General features: G+C 49.7%; 1 protein-coding gene across 1 annotated transcript; it reads left to right on the forward strand.

Annotated features, from left to right (window-relative positions):
• The first annotated feature begins 6,215 nt into the window (after nt 1-6,215).
• PLSCR3 (phospholipid scramblase 3) lies at nt 6,216-17,977 on the forward strand. Its single transcript, XM_083377785.1, has 7 exons — nt 6,216-6,417; nt 11,141-11,409; nt 12,115-12,157; nt 14,021-14,241; nt 14,992-15,153; nt 15,786-15,947; nt 16,071-17,977. The coding sequence occupies exons 1-7, from the start codon at nt 6,405-6,407 to the stop codon at nt 16,116-16,118; spliced, it is 918 nt and encodes a 305-aa protein (XP_083233911.1). The 5' UTR covers nt 6,216-6,404; the 3' UTR covers nt 16,119-17,977.
• The last annotated feature ends 1,578 nt before the right edge of the window (nt 17,978-19,555 follow it).

Here is a 19,555-nt window from a genome sequence, read left to right on the forward strand (position 1 = left end):
AATCGTGGGTGCTCCATCACTGGAGGTTTTTAAGAAGAGGCTAGAGACAGTCACTTGTCTGAGTTGGTATAGGTTCTCCTGCTTGAGTAGGGGCTGGACTAGAAGACCTCCAAGGTCCCTTCCAGCTTCTATTCTATTCTATTCTATTCTATTCTATTCTATTCTATTCTATTCTATTCTATTCTATTCTATTTTCCATTCTGCAATTCTATATTCTATTCTATTCTCTATTTTATTATTCTATTCTATTTTCTATATTCTATTCTATTCTATTCTATTCTATTCTGTTCTGTTCTATTCTATTCTATTTTCTATATACTCCATTCTGTAATTCTATTCTATATTTTATTCTATTCTATTCTATTCTGTATTTTATTATTCTATTCTATTTTCTATTTTCTATTTTCTATATTCTATATTCTATTCTATTCAAATTCTATTCTATTCTATTCTATTCTATTCTATTCTATTCTATTCTATTCTATTCTATTCTATTCTATTTTATTCTATTCTATTCTATTCTATATTCTATACTCCATTCTGTAATTCTATTCTATATTTTATTATTCTGTTCTATTTTCTATATTCTATTCTATTCTAATTTTATTATCCTATCCTATCCTATCCTATCCTATCCTATCCTATCCTATCCTATCCTATCCTATCCTATCCTATCCTATCCTATCCTATCCTATCCTATCCTATCCTATTCATATTATTAATACAAGCAGTCCTCAACTTACAAATTCATTTAGTGACTGCTCCAAGTTACAAAGTGACTTGAGGACCGTTTTTCACACTTACGACCGTTGCAGCATCCCCGTGGTGATAGGATCAAAATTTGGACACTTGGCAACAGGCTCATATTTATGACGGTGGCAGAGTCCCAGAGTCACGTGATCCTCTTTGGCGAGAGAAACCACGTCAATAGGGAAGCCAGATCCACTTAACGACCGGGTTACTACCTTACCCGCTGCAGTGATCCACTTAACAACTGTGGCAAGAAAGGTGGTAGAAAGGGGGCAAAATTCACTTAACAAATGTTCTTCTTAGGAGTGGAAGTTTTGGCTGTAGATGGAGGATTACCTACACATTTTGTATTAATGTTATTTATTAAGCAATTACATATAGTTGCCAAAGTCACACACGGGCTAGCGACGCCAATCAAATTTATTTAAAGGGCGCTTTCCCTGGCCCCCGCATAGCTCAGACTTTTCGGCTCCTGTCTGAGCCTGGGGAGTTGTGTTCAAGAGTTCCCACGTTCAACGGCAAACCTGGCCCATGAGTTCCCACAACATTCTTAGTCTTCAAAGGCTTCAAGACACGGCTTCAGTCCGAAGAAAGAACCTGGGGCGGGGGGGGGAAGCCCCTAGACCCGGTTTTGCGATGGGACTGATGGGCATTGTAGTGAAAGCCCTCTGCAAGGATGCCGCAGGGGAGGCTGGCACAAAGGCCAGGCCGGGCGAGGCCGGCCGCCTGCGGAAAGGACAGACAAGGGGAAACAGGGACCCCCGTCCCGACGTGCAGCAGACCCGGGTCTGGCCTTTTCTGCCTGCAGGCGGTGCTTCAACCGGGCGGGCTTGCCAACAAGAGGCCGGGCGAATGCGGGAGCCCGCAACCCCCGCCAGGGGTTTAACCCGCCCTCGCGGCCCCTCCCCACATCTCTCTCGCTCCGCCCCCCCAAAGCAGAACAAAAACCGGCCGGGCCCCGCACTCCGCGCCCCCGGGAGTGTGCCTGCCTCGCACCGGCGGAGGGGGGGGTGCGCTCGCCTTCCTCCGGCCTGCAGGTAACGGGAGGGGCGGGGAGCGGTAAGGGAGGGGGGGTCCTGGAGGGGGGACCCAAGGCCGAGGGTCGCGGGCCCCCTCCCCTCTTTCCCCGCCAGGGGGTCGCTTGGGCCCCCGTCCGCCAGCGCCCGTCCGCCGGTTCGCTTTTCCGGAGGCTGCGCAGCTCCCTCCCATCATCCCCGGCCATGATGGGCGGGGTGGTCCCGGGGGCGACTGGGAAAGCCGTTGCCTCCGGCTTTGCGGCCCCGATCTCCCCTCTCCCTTTAGGCTCCCCCACCTCCTCCCCCGACTGGCCTACCTTGCCGGGGTGGAGCAGGGCAGGGATCGCGGGACCCAGAAGGCGGAGTTGCTCGGGGCCACGAGCCGCCGCTTGCAAACCGCGCAGGCTGAGTCAAGCCCCCCCCCCCCCACGCCCCGGAAGGCTTCCGAAACGGGGGGTGGTGGTCGTTCATTGCCCGCCCCCCCCCCTCCCTTGGCATCCGGACCCCGAGAGGTTGCCAGCCGGGCCCGCTGCTACTCCGTCCAAAAGGCGGAGCCCCTTCGGGTCACTTCCTCGGCCTCTCTGCTTTGGGGTTCCGCCGGGCGAGGAATTCTGTGGAATACCGCCGGCTGCGCGTTGGGCTGGTTTCTTCCGTTTTCCCGTTGGGAAGTGGGCTGCCTCCCTCTCCCCCTTCCTTCCTTCCTTCCTTCCTTCCTTCCTTCCTTCCTTCCTTCCTTCCTTCCTTCCCTCCCCTTCCTTCCTTCCTTCCTTCCTTCCTTCCTACCTTTCCTTCTTCCTTCCTTCCTTCCTTCCTTCCTTCCTTTCTTCCTTCCTTCCTTCCTTCCTTCCTTCCTTCCTTCCCTCCCCTTCCTTCCTTCCTTTCCTCCTTCCTTCCTTCCTTCCTTCCTTCCCTCCCCTTCCTTCCTTCCTTCCTTCCTTCCTTCCTACCTTTCCTTCTTCCTTCCTTCCTTCCTTCCTTCCTTCCTTCCTTCCTTCCTTCCTTCCTTCCCTCCCCTTCCTTCCTTCCTTTCCTCCTTCCTTCCTTCCTTCCTTCCTTCCCTCCCCTTCCTTCCTTCCTTCCTTCCTTCCTTCCTACCTTTCCTTCTTCCTTCCTTCCTTCCTTCCTTCCTTCCTTCCTTCCTTCCTTCCTTCCTTCCTTCCTTCCTCTCCCTTTTTCCCTTCCCCCTCCCTCCTCCCTCTTTTCTATCTTTCCTTCCATTCCTTCCTTCCTCCCTCCCTCCCTCATTTTCATCTCCCCTCCCTCCCTCCCTTCCTTCCTTCCTTCCTTCCTTCCTTCCTTCCTTCCTTCCTTCCTTCCTTCCCTCCCCTTCCTTCCTTCCTTCCCTCCCCTTCCTTCCTTCCTTCCTACCTTTCCTTCTTCCTTCCTTCCTTCCTTCCTTCCTTCCTTTCCTCCTTCCTTCCTTCCTTCCTTCCTTCCCTCCCCTTCCTTCCTTCCTTCCTACCTTTCCTTCTTCCTTCCTTCCTTCCTTCCTTCCTTCCTTCCTTCCTTCCTTCCTTCCTTTCCTCCTTCCTTCCTTCCTTCCTTCCTTCCTTCCTTCCTCTCCCTTTTTCCCTTCCCCCTCCCTCCTCCCTCTTTTCTATCTTTCCTTCCATTCCTTCCTTCCTCCCTCCCTCCCTCATTTTCATCTCCCCTCCCTTCCTTCCTTCCTTCCTTCCTTCCTTCCTTCCTTCCTTCCTTCCTTCCTTCCTCTCCCTTTTTCCCTTCCCCCTCCCTCCTCCCTCTTTTCTATCTTTCCTTCCATTCCTTTCTTACTTGGGATGTGGGCTGCCTGCCTCCCTCCCTCCCTCCCTCTATTTCCCCCTTCCATCTCTTTCCCTCCGTCCTTTTTTCCTCCTTCTCTCTCTCTCTCTCTCTTCTTTCCTACCTTTCTCTCTTTCCTTTCATTCCTTTCCTCTTTTCTATTTCTCCTCCCTCCCTCCCTCCCGTTTTTCCTCCCCTCCTTTCCTGTTTTCTCTTTCTCTTTCCTTCCACCCGCTTGTCTATTTTGCCTCCCTCCCTCCCTTTTTCCTTCCCTCTCTCTCTCTCTCCCTCCTACCTCTTTTGTGTCTCCCTCCCTCCCTTCCCCTCCCCCCCCCGTGTTGCGCCCTCCTTGCCGGCGGGGAAGGGCCGGGGTCAAAGGAATCCCGGCTCCAGACAGAGCAAACGCAGAGAAGAAGCCACTTCGACTTGTTTAGGATGCCGACTTAAGTTTTTCAGCTGACAAAACTCGGCAACATTCTTGCCATCCGGGCGGAGCGAGGCTGGAAAATACGCTGCGCCTTTTTTTGTTTGCTTGGGAAACAAACGAATCCCTTCCTTTCTGGGCAACCCCCTCCCCCTTTTTTTTCGGGGGCTGCTGGCATGGGGGGTGGGTGGGGGAAGCCATTCCGCGCCAGGCCCTTTTCGGCCAGCAGTCGACTCCCGCCCCCAGTCCCGGAGGGGAGGGTATCCATTGTGTGTGTGTGTGTGTGTGTGTGTGTGTGTTTTCAGCAAAAGCAGCACTCTGTGTGTGTGTGTGTGTGTGTGTGTGTGTGTGTTTCCAAAGCCCCGCGGGCGGCAGGGCGAGGTTTGGGCAAGGCTGGTGGAAAGCTGGGAGCCGGAGCCCAGAGCAAGAGGGAGCGTGGCTTAGCGGTTAGATCATCGGCCCGACGCCCGGGATCCTCCCATCCTTCGCGCACCGGCGGGATTGCCTGGCGGCATCTAGCGGGGGGCGCCCGGTTGGGGAAGAAGGCCCGTGAGCGGCTGCAGAGGGCTGTTCTCCTCCTCCTCCTCCTCCCCCCTTCCTTCCCTCTCCGCCCCCGGCAGCCGCTTGGAGCCGGGAGCGCCTGGGAAGGGGGGGGATCCAGTTTCACGGCGATCACGTGTGACTCCGTCCTTGCTGTAAAAGGGCTCTCCCCTCCTTCGGACGGCCGCCTCTGCCCGGCTGGAAAGCAGGTTTGGAGCGAAAGGGACGCTTTTGCCTTGGTTCGGCTCCTTGCCTTTGAGCTCCTCTTCCCGGCGCGGCGGGATTCGAATCGGCGCCCTGGCTGCGCTTCCCTAGAAGGGAGTCAGGGCGCAGACCCTCTTCGGCTTGGTGTTTGCTTTTTTTTGGGGGGGGGGCGCCCCCGTCTTTCAGGACGGTGCGGAGGGGGAACCCCTTCCCTTCGGCCACCAGCCTGGGGAGGCTTTACCGGTGGGATTGCCGCCGAGCCACCACCCCACTCCCCACCCGGTTGGTTTTATTCTCGGTGTGGTTGGCTTCCACCCACTTCCTTCCTTTCCCGCCCCCTCCCATCCTTGGCTGTGCTGCAGATTGGTAGAAATTCAGAACAAGGCCAGCTTTGGAGGGGGGGGGCGGGGTGGGGTGGGTGGGTGGGGGGAGAAGATGTTGGCTTGGAGCAGGCCTATCAGCTGACTTGGTCCAGGAAAAGTGTGGGAGGGGGAGTGGGAGTGTGTGTTTGTATCCAGCAGAGGCTTGCTGCAATGCGTGTGGGCCCTGCCTGCGGAGCCCAGCTCTTTCCCAAGGGGTGGGACTCCAGCTCCCATGCTGCTCAGCCAAGGGCCGCGGCAGAGCCTCGTGGAGTCTCGGAGGAGGAGGAGGAGGAGAGGTGGACAAATCAGTACAGGCGGTCCTTTTCAGCCCACAAGCCCTGTGGCTAAACGAGATGTTTGTTGAATGGCCTTTGCTCTGTTTTACGACCTCCCTTGCCCACGGCCGTTAAGTGAATCACTGTAGTTGTTCAGTTAGTAAATTGGTTGTTAAATGAATCGGGCTTCCCTCGTGGGCTTTGCTTGGCAGAAGGTCACAAAAGGGGGTCGAGGGGACCCCGGGGACGCTGCGACCCGTCATAAATAAGAACCAGTTTCCCAGTGTCTGAATTTTGATCGTGGGGATGCTGCGACGGACGTAAGTGCGAAAAAGGGTCCTAAGTTACTTTTTTTCCCCCCAGGGCCATTGTAACTTCGAACAGTCACTAAACGAATTGTCTGTAAGTCAAGGACTGCCTGTAATTTACTGGCCATACCTGGGTGTGCCTTCCGGAGGTGTGGACTTCAGTTCCCAGAATCCCTAGCAGTGGTAGCCACAAGCATGGCTGCTGCTGGGAATTCTGGGGGTTGAAGTCCACATATCTTCAGACCCTAAACCAGGGGTCTTCAAACTTGGCCCTTTTGATGTCTTGTGGACTTCAACTCCCAGAATTCCTCAGCCAGGGTGAGGGAACTACAGCCAGCGGCTGAGGAATTCTGGGAGTTGAAGTCCACAAGTCATCAAAGGGCCAAGTTTGAAGACCCCTGCCCTAAACCAAGGCTCTTTACACTCCCTCCCTTCTAGAGGTGTGGACTTCAGTTCCCAGAATCCCTAGCAGTGGTAGCCACAAGCACGGCCACTGAATTCTGGGAGTTGAAGTCCACCAGTCTTAAAGTAGCCGAGCTTGGACAACCCTGTCCTAGACGGTGCAGGGTGTATGCTGCACCCCCTTAAAACCTCCTCAGAAGTGCTAAGCCCCCCACCCCATTTTTTTTCTTTTTTCTTAAAGGAAGTCACTGTTTCACACCAGATCTCCACAGGCAGCTTCTCTTCGCCCCCTTGCAGGGATTCTGCAGATGGGAATCGGAGGCCGGCGCTGATCGAGAATTGCCTCTCTGAAGTTGGGGATCATGGCAACTCCAGGTTTGCCTTTTTTCTCTTACTTCGGCTCCGTGCGATGGCCGGTTAAGGGGACGAGAGAGAAGGGCGCTTCAATTTCCTGACAGTGAGAATAATTAAGCAGTGGAACTCCTTGCCTCCAGAAGTTGTGGATGCTCCAAAACTGGACGGCCATTTGTCTGAAATGGTAGAGGGTTTCCTGCCTGAGCAGGGGGTTGGACTAGATGACCACCAAGGTCCCTTCCAGCTCCATTATTCTGTGCTGTTAATGACTTCTCAGCATTTCAACTAAGTGCGTTTCTTTCGAGCATTTTCCGCTTAGTGACATTTATAGATAGTCCTCGAATTATGACCACAGTAGGAACCGGAACTTTCATTTGACAAGTAACAATTGTTCCCAGGGTGGTTAAGCAAAAAATCTTTTCCGTTGTTTAGTGAATCACATGGTTCTTAAGTGAACTGCATCCGGTTTTACAATTGGTGCTCGGGTTGTTAAGGAAATCTCTTCCGTTCTTAAGTGAATCTGTTGACTTTGGCTTGTCAGGTTGCCAAAGGGCGACCGTCGTAAATACGAGCCCGTCGCCCGAGCCTCTGAATTTTGATCACGCGACCACGCAGATCGTAAGTGTGGGAAACGGTCATAAGTCACTTTTTTTTTCAGGTCACTAAATGAACCGTTGTAAACCGAGGACTTCCTGGGGTTCTAATTTGCATTGTGCAATGGGTCCGGGATTCGAACGTCCAAAAGGGGATTTGGAAAAGAAAAAAAAAGAAAGAAATTTCTGCCTCGGTCACGGTGGCCTGAGCTGATTTTGAGCCAGCTGTTCTTTTGGTTTTGGAAAGTTTGTTCTCTTTGGAAATGTCATTTCAGGCTGGATCTTTGGAACCGCAGATGGGATTAGTAAATTTGTTTTTTTTCCCCTCCTTTGGCTGTGATTTTTTTCCTTCCCTCCAACTGGTACATTCCTAAAAGCTGCACGTTTTCCATGTCACAATCCGTGAGGGGAGTAAGGCACCACTAATTTGACTTCTTTTTCGATCTCGGCAACTTTTTAAGATCTGTGGACTTCAACTCCCAGAACTCCCCAGCTAGCTAAGCTAAACTGGCTGAGGAATTCTGGGAGTTGAAGTCCATACATCTTTAAAGTCGTCAAGGTTTTCAGAAATGCCCTTCCTACAAACCTGGCCATCATCCTCAGGATTTAAAAACAGGGGTCTTCAAACTTGGCCCTTTGATGACTGGTGGACTTGAACTCCCAGAATCCCCCAGCCAGCCATGCCACTTTAAGACTTGTGGACTAGCTGAGGAATTCTGGGAGTTGAAGTCCACAAGTCATCAAAGGGCCAAGTTTGAAGACCCCTGATTTAAAACCATGGAGGAATCTGGGTAAAAAGAAAGAATTGGGGAGGGGGAAAAAATAATAAAAATAAAATCTCAATAGGGTCCAGAGACAGACTTCGGAACTCCTTGCCACAAGACAAAAGTCCTGCTTTAGAACGAAAAGGGTCCAAACCGGTGAATTTCCTGATCATTTGCTAGCAGGAAAATTCTCTGTATCAATTATCTTTGAGCCAATTGCCCGCGCCTTCTCTTTCTCTGTTCTTTGCAAATAGTACAAATTTATTTTTATTTTACTTCTCCTTTGGCAGCAACAGGTGGGAGGGCAGAAGAGCAACGAAACTCCAATATAACAGTTTGTCATTCTGACAAACTAAATTTACACTTCCTGAAAATGGATGGAGCCGGAGGGTTGTCAAAACAGGAAAAACGGGGGGGGGGGCTTGAACGGAGATGAATGTCTCCACGTCTTCAATAATACTTCTGAGAAATAAAATTTCGGTTTTGCATCTTCTCGGTGGGGAAGACTGAGTCACCCCACTTGAAAAGAGCTGTGACGTCACTGGAAGCACCATCTTTGTGAATCAGCCAGAAAGGCTAGCCAACTTGTTTGTTTTTCATTTTCTTTTTTAAAAAATTATTATTATTTTAATTGCTTTTTAGCTTTCCAACAGGTGCAGTTTTTTAATTGCTGCAGCTGCCCTACTGGCGGCAACTGAACGATGGGATCAACCTCAGCATCGTGTTAAATTGGGCCTTTGATGCCAACTTGCTAGAAATTGTTGCCTTCTGGTTGTCTTTTCCGGACAGTAAGACGGGGATGATGGGAGTCACGATAAACACCCGTTTCCAGAAAGCCCGGAGGGGGAATGCAAGTATTGAGCTGCACCTGTTTTTGAGCCAGTGAAACCTGACTCAAAAAACAGCAACGGTGAGAGGGACCTCGGAGTCCTGGTGGACGATCCCTTAGAGGTGAGCCAGCCGTGTGCGGCAGCAGCCGAAAAAGCCAACACAATCCTGGGTTGTATAAAAAGCGGCATAGAATCAAGATCACGCGAAGTATTAGTACCGCTTTGTAAAGCCCTAGTAAGGCCACACCTGGAATACCGCAGCCATTTTTGGTCACCGTATCACAAAAAAGATGTTGAGAGTTTGGAAAAAGTGCAGAGAAGAGCAACTCAGAGGATCCAAGGCCCGGAGACCAAAACATATGAAGAACGGCTGCGGGACTTGGGTCTGGCCGGTCTAAAGAAAAGCAGAAATAGGGGTGATATGATAGCAGAATTCCCGTATCTGAGGGGCTGCCCCAAAGAAGAGGGAGTCAAGCTATTCCCCAAAGCGCCTGAAGGCGGGACAAGAAGCAACGGATGGAGACTAACCAAGGAGAGAAGCAACCTGGAATTAAGGAGAAACTTCCTAACAGTGAGAGCAATTAACCAGTGGAACAGCTTGCCTCCAGAAGTTGTGGGTGCTCCATCAATGGAAGTTTTTTAAAGAAGAGATTGGACAGCCACTAATTGTATAGGGTCTCCTGCTTGAGCAGAGGGCTAGACTAGAAGACCTCCAAGGTCCCTTCCAACTTTGTTATTCTGCTATTTTGTCTTCCTTCCTTCCTTCCTTCCTTCCTTCCTTCCTTCCTTCCTTCCTTCCTTCCTTCCTTCCTCCCTCCCTCCCTCCCTCCCTCCCTCCCTTCCTTCCTTCCTGATTGGGCAGCCACTTGCCTGAAATGGTATAGGGTCTCCTTAAGCTTAAACAAAGGGACGCGGTGGCTCAGTGGGTGAGGACGCTTGTCAATCAGAAGGTCGGCAGTTTGGCGGGTCGAATCCCGAATGCCGCGTAACAGAGTGTGAGCGCCTGTTGCTCGTCCCAGCTTCTGCCAACCTAGCAGTTCGAAAGCACTTAAAAAATGCAAGTAGAAAAATAGGGACCGCTATGGGAAGGTAACAGCGTTCCGTGCGCCTCTGGCGTCTAGTCATGCCGGCCACATGACCACGGAGACGTCCTCGGAGAAGCGCTGGCTCTTCGGCTTTGAAACGGAGACGAGCAGCGGCCCCTAGAGTCGGAAACGACTAGCACGCACGTACAGGGGAACCTTTACCTTTGCCTTTAAGGGAGTTGGGGCTAGATGACCTCCAAGGTCCCCTCCAGCTCTATTCTGATTAAATCTGTGTGTGTGCTCAGAAGAGGTGGATCCCCAGAGAAACTGAAGGTTGCCATGGCAACGATGTGGGCACTCCCCTTGCTGTCTTCAGGCAAAGCTGGCGGGGAGGGCGTGGCTGGAATGCACCTGGGCAGGTTGGGGGGGTGAGGGAGGCGGGGGGGGGGGAGAGAAAGGCTGAGCCAGCCCCTCCCCTTCTCTGATGTACCCACCCCAACTAAAGGAGACCCTGACCTTTTTTTTTTTTGCAGTTTTTAATAGCACGTTGGATTTTTAATTTATTTATTTTTTTGCAAGCTGCCCGGAGTCTCCTAGCTGTGAATTTGGGTGGCTTTGTAAACTTGCTGAACAAACAGCATGAAATAAACTTGGATGGCCTCCTGGAGTCCTGAGTGCGAGATGCGCGGCTGTAGAGGGAAGTCCTTGACTTCAGGACAGTCCATTTAGCGACCGACATTTACGAGGGTGCTGAAAAACTGGACCGGTGACCCTTTTTCACGCTCAGACGTCGTGGCGGCATCTTATACGGTCTCAGTACATAGAAAAATTCGGAAACCTGGCAGCTGACGACTCACTTTTATGACGGTCACGGTGTCCCGGGGTCACGTTGATCCCCCATTTGCGACCTTTTGACAAGGAAAATCAATGGGGGAAGCCGGATTCGCTTAAGAACTGTGTCGCTCACTTAAAAAATTGCGTTGATTCACTTAACAACAGTGGTGAGAAAGTTCGTAAAATGGGGCACAACTCACTTTATGTCTGTCTCGCTTAGCAACATTTTGGGCTCAACTGCAGTCATAAGTCGAGGATTATCTGTAAACAGAATCTCACCTGGGCTTCTTTTTTGGGGGGAGGAGTTGCTTTGGGAGCAGAAATCTATCCTTCGCCCCTCCCCCTTTTTTTCCCTGGATTGTTCAGGGTAGAAAGGACCCCCCCTCCTTCCCTCCAGGACTACATTTCCCATCCTGCATCTGTGCGCTTTGGAAAGTGCCTCCGGAAGTTGTGGGTGCTCCATCCCGGGAGGTTTTTAAGAAGAGATTAGATAGCTATTTGTCCTGAACGGTTATAGGCCAGGTCTCCTGCTTGAGCAGGGGGTTGGACTAGATGACCTCCGAGGTCCCTTTCCAAGTCTGCTAAATCTGTTTAACTGCCACTTGTTTGCAGGTAGGTAGGGCAGGCCCACCTCCTTTGCTTAAAGGTGTGGTGTCGGTTTCGGCCTTGCTTCTTTTTTTGTCCTTTTTTTTTTACAGGGTACCATCTGCCACAGCCAGGATTCCCCGCTTACCCCGTCGTGCCCCAACCGCCCGCTGGGCCTTCTGCCCCCACCCCTGGGTTCAGCGTCTATCCTGCCGCCAGCCCTGGGCCCGGCTACGTGGCTGCACCCCAGCCACCCCCCCGGACATACGGGGACCACTCCGCTTCCCCACAGCACCCCCAGCCCAGCGATCACCATGCCGCCATCACCCCTTACCTGCCTGTGTCGGCTAGCGTCCCTCCTGGCTTGGAGTACCTGACCCAGGTAAGACCCAGGCCCAGGTGCTTGCGGAAGGGGGTGGGCACACGCCTTCCAGGTGTGATACAGAGCGTGAGGTCAAAAGTACGATTCCTCTAGGGGCCGGTGCTCATCTCCGTTTCAAAGCCGAAGAGCCAGCGCTTGTCCAAGGACATCTCCGTGGTCATGTGGCCGGCATGACTGGACGCCAAAGGCGCACGGAACGCTGTTACCTTCCCACCGTAGTGGTCCCTATTTTTCTACTTGCATTTTTACGTGCTTTCGAACTGCTAGGTTGGCAGAAGCTGGGACGAGTAACAGGCGCTCACTCTGTTACGCGGCACTCGGGATTCGACCCGCCAAACTGCCGACCTTCTGATCGACAAGCTCAGCGGCTTAACCCACTGAGCCACCGCGTCCCATTAGAATAGAATAGAATAATAGAATAGAATAATAAAATATAGAATAGAATAAGAATAGAATAGAATAGAATAGAATAGAATAGAATAGAATAGAATAGAATAGAATAGAATAGAATAGAATAATAATAGAATAATAATAGAATAGAACAATAATAGAATAGAGTAGAACAGAACGGAATGGAATGGACAATGGGAGTTGAAGTCCACCAGTCTTAAAGTGGCATGGCTGGCTTTTATTTTTTCACAAAATCTCTGCTGGTTTGCATTGCTGATCACTCTCTCTGACACTGCTCCTTTGCTGCCCATTCAGGTAGACCAAATTTTGATCCATCAAAAGGTGGAACTTGTAGAAGGTATGGTATCAAAGCAATTATTATTATTATAAAACTTTTATTCATAAAATATGAAACTCAGTCAACTGAACACTCAAACTGACTGGCGCTGATGGTTGACACGGGTTGCTGACAGCATCCTAGGTACCGACCAGGTATCTCCTTAAAATGTAAGATGTTCCGAGTAGTGCAGTTTTTTCGTAGCCTTGCTGGAGTTATTGTAGGAAGCTGCAATTTCTTGATGTGTTTTGCAAAGTTTTTGGACATCGTTCCCAGTGCCCCGATGACAGTGGGTGCCACTGTTACGCGTTTCATCCATAATTGCGCAGTTTCGATGTCCAGGTCGCGGTATTTCATATTATTATTATTATTATTATTATTATTATTATTATTATTATTATTATTATTATTATTATTATTATTATACTTTGTGCATGGACAGAGTTCGGGGGCCTGCTGAGGTCTTGGCTTCTCTTAAGGCCTTGAACTGCGGGAGTAGTGAAGTCAGAAAGTGGAACTGCTTGCCACCAGAAATCGTGGGCACTCCATCAGTGGAGATTTTTAAAAAGAGACTAGACAATCACCTGTCTGATATGTTGTAGGTTCTCCTGCTTGAGCAGGGGGCTGGACTAGAAGACCTCCAAGGTCCCTTCCAGCTCTATTCTATTCAAGTTGGGGAACCCAGTAGATGAGAGATCTTTAAGACTTGTGGACTTTTTGTCAACTCCCAGAATTCCCCAGCCAGCCATTATTCATTTTGTGAAGTCAAGATATTATTACTATTATTATTATTAATAATAATGATAATAATAATAATAATAATAATAATAATAATAATAATAATAATACATTAACTCTGCTGCATTTCCGCTACCTATTAAGAAAGTTACCCAATCAAACAATGGGATAAAGTAGCATAGCCATGTTTCTTCTTCTCCTACGCATGCTGAATTCTGGTGAACTCTTGCTGGCTGAGGAATTCTGGGAGTTGAAGTCCACACGTTTTATTAAATGGGCCAGGGCTGGACACCCTTGCTATAAAGTTATTTTTTAAAAAATCTAGGAAAAACAATGCCGAAGAATTGTCAATTCCCAGTGGTCTGCCAGATTCTATATATTAGGGGTCTCCAAATGTGACTACTTTAAGACTTGTGGACTTCAGCTCCCAGAATTCTCCAGCCATCCAGGGTTTACTAGAATTCAGCATGGATAGGACAAGAATAAAGGTGGCTTGATGATCAGAATTTCCGATGCGGTAACTTTCTTAATAGACGTTGGGTATGCGGTAAACATAATATATCTTGCCTTCAGCAAAGTGAAAAAAAAAGAGCTGGCTGGGGAATTCTGGGAGCTGAAGTCCTCAGGTGTTAAAGTTGCTAAGATTGGATATCCCTGCTAAATGGGCAGGAGTCTATGCGACTCCTGGGGTGGAGCAGCTGTTACAAGCCGCAACAACGTCACAAGGATTACACCACAGGCAACACGAGGTCAGCACATTAGGCACATGTCACGACATCTTCATGCAAGCAAGAAAAGATTGAGTGATTGATTGATTTACTGGGGTCCATATGTTTTCCACTCCAGAGGGATTCTGAACAGTTGATAAGCTTCTCTGAAATGCAAAGGATCTTTTCTACATCTTTTCCAGAGTTTGGGCACAATTAACATCCCTCATCCCAAAAGTTGGAGGATTAGGGTTAGGGTTAGGCTCCCTCAGAGCCCCTCCTCATGGGGGGGGGGGTTCCCCACTCGCTTCCCTGTGCAATTCCCTTTCAGGCCGGTTGACTGTCCCCACTGCAGTCTGTTGCAAAGCCCATAACCCATTTTGCACTGAGCACGTCTTGCTCTCCTTGATCCCTTTCTCTCCGGTCTCTCTCTATGCAGCTTTCATTGGCTTTGAAGGTAACAACAAGTACGAGGTGCGAAACAGCCTCGGCCAGCACATCTTCCATGCGGAAGAGCAGAACGACTGTTGCACCAGGAACTGCTGTGGCTCGCTACGCCGCTTCTCCATGCGGCTGGACGATCCCAGTGGCCGTGAAGTCATCCGTCTTGTCCGTCCACTGAAATGCGTCAGCTGCTTTTTCCCCTGCTGCCTACAGGAGGTAACGCAGCGAGTTTGGTCTAGTGGGCAATGCACCCAGGCTTCATTGGGAGACAGTGAGTTGTAGTCCTGCTTTAGTTATGAAAGCCAGATGGGTGACTTTGGGCCAATCACTAGGAGCTGGTGAGATCCAGTTTTACCTTAGACACGAAAGCCTGCTGTGTGACTTTGGGCCAATCACTAGGAGCTGGTGAGTTCTAGTTTTACCTTAGACATGAAAGCCGGTTGGGTGACTTTGGGCCAATCACCAGGAGATAGTGAACTCTGGCAGGACAGCGCCAAATCACCCATCCGGCTTTCATGCCCAAGACAGGACTAGAACTCACCATCTCCTGGTGATTAGCCCTGTGGTGGTGTGAGAAAGGGTCCCTTCTGTCCTTTTAAAGCTGTCCTGGTATTCCTGACGGGTGGATGTCCTGTCAATCTCTTGACAGCCAACTTGGTTAGATTGAAATATTCCCCACGATTTCTTTAGCAAGATTTATGAAAAAGGAATGAAACCCAGTTACAGAGAACTCAGCAACTGGATGGTTTCTCCTTGGGACCCCAATTGATCTCTCACCTGGCGGACTAAGCTGAAGCGAAACTCTTGATTGAACCCTTGCGAATGCGGCTGTTGTGCTGTTGTGTAAATCCTCCTCTCTCCTCTGTTAGGTTGCAATAGAACGTATTTGTCCAAGCATTGTGACTTAACTTGGGCAACCTCTTAACCCCATTTTTCTGACACCACTTTTCCTTTTCCTTCCCACAGATGGAAGTCCAGTCTCCCCCAGGTGCCACCATCGGCTACGTGGTGCAAACCTGGCATCCCTTCATGCCCAGGTTCTCCATCCAAAATGTCGAGAAGGAGACGGTGCTCCGGGTTTTGGGGCCCTGCTTTGCCTGCAGTTGTGGCGGGGATGTCAGCTTTGAGGTACGACCAGAATAGAGACAGTCCTCAACTTACAATAGTTTCTTTAGTGGACCATTCAAAGTTACAATGGCATTGAAAAAAGGACCAATTTTCACACCCCACAGTCACATGATCAAAACTCGGATGCTTGGCAACTACCTTGTTGCAGCGTCCCGGCATCACGTGATCCCCTTTTGTGACCTTCCGACAAGCAAAGTCAATCGGGAAGCCGGATTCACTTAACAAATGTCTCACTTAGCAGCAGAAATTTTGGGCTCGTAACTCAAGGACTATAGTGTTGGTCAACCAATCCTCAAGATGTGTGGACTTCAACTCCCAGAATTCCCCTGCCAGCTTTGAAGTCCACACATCTTAAAAATGCCCAAGGTTGAGAAATCCAGGCCCAGAGAGACAACATTTACAGACCTTGGGCTCAAATTTTGGGGGAGGGACCTTTTGCACATGCTCAAGAGCTCCATGTCCTTTAGAATATTCTCACAAGAACTTAAAAACAAACTTGGAAATCTAATTCCTGCACCAGGTGGAGATGGAAGCATGGTGTACATTTGATGTGAGGCTACATGCAGACGTCCTTTCGCGGTCGCCAATTGTTCCATGTTGGACGCAAACGCAGCCTTCTTGTCTTCCTGCAGGTGAAGACCCGGGACGAGTCCCGCGGGGTGGGCCGGATCAGTAAGCAGTGGAGCGGCCTCCTTAAGGAAGTCTTCACCGACACGGACAACTTTGGGATCCAGTTCCCCATTGATCTGGATGTGAAGGTCAAGGCGATTCTCCTCGGAGCCTGCTTCCTCATTGTGAGTCTGGCTCCGGAGTTGAGGAAAGATGATGAGAACTGGGGTGGGTGGTCCACTTTCCCTATACCTCCTGAAAAATGAGACCACTGGGCATTTCAGCAAATTCTCTTCTGCTTTTTGCAGGATTTTATGTTTTTCGAGAAGATGGGAGAAGTTGGACAGAGCAGTTGAAATCATCTCAAATTAGGGACAATTTTCCTGGTTCTGACCTAACAGAGAGAGAATGTATGTGTTTTTTTGTGCATAGAGAGTATGCATATATGTGTGTTTGTGTGGGTATGTTTGGGTTTGACAGCGATGGTTTCTCAATTAGGGAATCTTCCTTTCCTGGTCTGCCTCTGTTCATTGCACAGATGTGCTTGAAAATTTCTATGTGTCCAAAGACTGGATCTCTATCCTAGTTCCCTCTCTTCTCAGAAGCTGTTGTGGACTTGCACTTCTGCACAAAACTTGTTAGATTCTGTCCAGTGCACTGTCTCTGCCATCTCCAGGCTGGGGATTATGGGAGTTGAAGTCCAGCTCTCTGAAGGAGGAGAGGTTGGGGAAAGTTGGGTTAGTAGTTCTGATGTTACGAGTTTAAAAGTTGTGATTTTCAGGGAAACTTTTGGCATAGAAGATCGGTGGGGGTGTTCAGCTGAGTTGGGGTGCCTGCTTAGGTTTTGGGGGTGCAGGGAGCAAGGCTGTCTTAAGGTCTGGTCAAAAAAATCAGAACGATGGCTTACTGTGTAACCAAAACTTTGCACATAAACCTGGGCAGGTTCATCCTGTTAATCTCAGCACCTTTAAGATGTATGGACTCCAATTCCCAGAATTCTCCAGCGAGCATAGAATTATGGAATTAGTAGATCAGGGGTATGCTGCAGACATAGTTTAGCTGGACCTAATGAGAGTCTCCTTTATAAATGATAACATGGCTGGATGGGGAATCATGGGAGTTGAAGTCCGTAAGTCTTAAAGCTGCAACTTCGGAGATCCCTGATCTAAAGCAATGTTTTTCAAACTTGGCAACTGGGGAATTCTGGGGGTTGAAGTCCACACTTCTTAAAGGTGCCAAGTTTAAAAACCACTGCCTTAGAGAGAGCTTTATTCCTTGGGTGTGGAATTAGTAATTCCCAAAGATGGGTGTCTGTGCCCCAGAGATTCTCCAGACTTCCAAGCAGAGACTGGGAGGGAACAGTGAAGAAATCGCCCATCAGGCAGATGTGCCAGGCGGATAATTAATAAAAGGACGCTTGGCAGAATAAAAATAATTCTAGATTAGCAGCGTGAACCCCCCCCCTGAAAAATTAGAGTGGAGGAGAAGAATAATCCCTGCTTGTTAAAAGAAAAACAAAACAAACCATCTCTGGTTTAACAAAGGCTTCCTTGTTGGACCCGTATCAGAGGATCGCAAGACAACAGAGCCGAGCTCATTGGTGCACAGATGCTTTTGTTAAGTTTGAAAAGCAGCACATCTGGAGACATCTGTCTGTCTCAATTGTTGTTTCACAGTTCTCTTTTTTTATTTAATTTGCTGTCACGGGATGTGGCTGGACTTGCTTTCCGCAACGTGGAGCCCTCCGGGGATAGGCTGGGCTGCTTGAGAGGGATGGGCATTGTAGTCTTAAGCCGATTGAGCTGGGAGCCACTCGGATGACACCTTGGGTGTGTGAGTCTGTCTGGACTATGTACGCTGTGTGTTTGTGGGTCCTGTTGGCAACCAAGGACGAAAGAAATGCGGGTGTGTCGGGCCAAACGTTAGCCATTTTTTCCCTCTTTCTGGCCCAAATTTGTGGACAGTTTTGCTCTCCGAGCTGGTATTTTAATTCCTGTTTCAAGGTCCTGGCCAGGCACGGTTGCCGGTGCTACGTTGCTTAACCACTAAAATAGCAAGACACCCCCCACACATTTTGTGGGCTGTTAGGGACCCCCCACCATCAGCTCGAGAGTTGGGGGGTCACGGAGAAGCAGACAACCCCTTTCTGGATTTCAGTGTCTTGGATAATGTTAATATCCTGTGTTTTTTTCCTCTACTGTATTTAAACCAAATGTTTTGGGGAGGGTTAGGGTGGCGTGGGGCGAGAGGGGGTGGGTGGGGTGATCAAGAATTTGCACCCCACAAGATGGCGGAGAAAGGAGTCGTAGCTGAAAAAAAAAACAAAGGTGGCTGTTGAAGATGCTGGCTTGGACAAATTTCAGGTCCTCGAGTTTGGGGTTCCCTGAGCGCCGTCCAACTCTGGCAGTCCGCTCCGACCCATGGCAGGGGCGATGGGATTTGTAGTTCCCACCCGTGGAGAGGAAGGCTGGGCCCAGAGTGGGAGGTCAAGCGGGTTGTGCAAAAAAAAACAAGTCTGTAATTGGGAGTCTCGCGGACGATGAAGCTTCTGCGTCTCCAGGCCGAACCAAAGACGAACGAATAAATATGTAGCATTTGCTCATTTCCCCCCCCCTTTTGATGGATTGTTGATTTTATTGGCGTCATTAACAGCGGCTGTCAAACCTTAAAAAACAGCCCTCTACTTACCACAGAACTTACAACGGCATTGAAAAAAGTGACCTACGACCGCTTTTCACACTTAACGACCGTTGCAGCCTGATCAAAATTCAGATGCTCGGCCACTGACTCGTGTTTATGACCGTCGCGGCATCTCCCTGGGGGGTCATGTGATCCCCTCTTGTGACCTGCTGACAAGCACAGTCAGTGGGGGAAGCCAGATTCACTTAAGGACCGGGTGGCTAACATATCCCCTACAGTGATTCGCTCAATGACCGTGGCGAGGAAGGTCGTGAAATGGGGCAATATCACGGTGAGATAGACTCGCTGTTGGCCTTGGTGCTCGTTAACGGCCGCACTTAAGGTTTTGGGGCAGGGGTGGTGGTTAATGTTTGAGTGGGGTATCGTCTTGAGTCGCAGCGCTGTGGGCGCTGCGATGGTCATAAGGGCGAGGAACAGTCGTAAGTCTTTTCCCCAGTGCATCGTAAATTCAAGTGGTCATGAATGGTGATGAGGACTTCCTGTAAAGCCAGGACACAAAACACCTGTCAGGACCCACCCCAAACCACGTCTTAGGAAGACAAAATTCTTGGAGTCAAATCTATTCCAAAAAGAATCTTTACTATGACATGCTTGGTTGTAGGAATACGAGACAGGACTTAATATTATCCCACGAAGTAAACCCTTATAAAGAGTTCCCGGTTTAATCCCCCTTAGCCCCATTTGGTCAGTCCCCCATCCTTTCTCTGTATCATCCCTCTCGTGGGAAAAAGGAACTTAGGGCCCTTCATGTTTATTGCTGTCTTCCGTGACACAAGCCAGATGCTAGCCCCCCCCTTTTGTTTCCCCAGTTCAAAAGGCTTCTCCTTTCCTTTGAAATGCCTAATACCGGTTCAATACACATCCATTCTCTTCTCTTTGGAAGATGGCAGAATCCATGGAATAATGTTTGAAACATTCCATTTATGAATATGATATAAATGGATTCTGACAACACCCTCGGAGTGGGTCTTTGTGTCTCCGCCTCTTCCTCTCTCTTCCCTTCCTCCTCTTCCTCTCCTTCCCCTCCTCTTCCTTTTCTTCCCTGTCCCCGCCTCCTTTTCCCTTCCCCTCCTCTTCCTCCCCCTCCCTGCCT

This window comes from Vipera ursinii, assembly GCF_947247035.1.
Source record: "Vipera ursinii genome assembly, chromosome: Z".
NCBI lineage: Eukaryota > Metazoa > Chordata > Lepidosauria > Squamata > Viperidae > Vipera > Vipera ursinii.

Excerpts from the sequence above, each read along its gene's own strand:
- PLSCR3 (XM_083377785.1), top strand. Across the intron at positions 12,158-14,020 it reads AAAGGTGGAACTTGTAGAAG|CTTTCATTGGCTTTGAAGGT; the intron begins GTATGGTATCAA and ends CTCTCTATGCAG. Across the intron at positions 15,948-16,070 it reads TCGGAGCCTGCTTCCTCATT|GATTTTATGTTTTTCGAGAA; the intron begins GTGAGTCTGGCT and ends TGCTTTTTGCAG.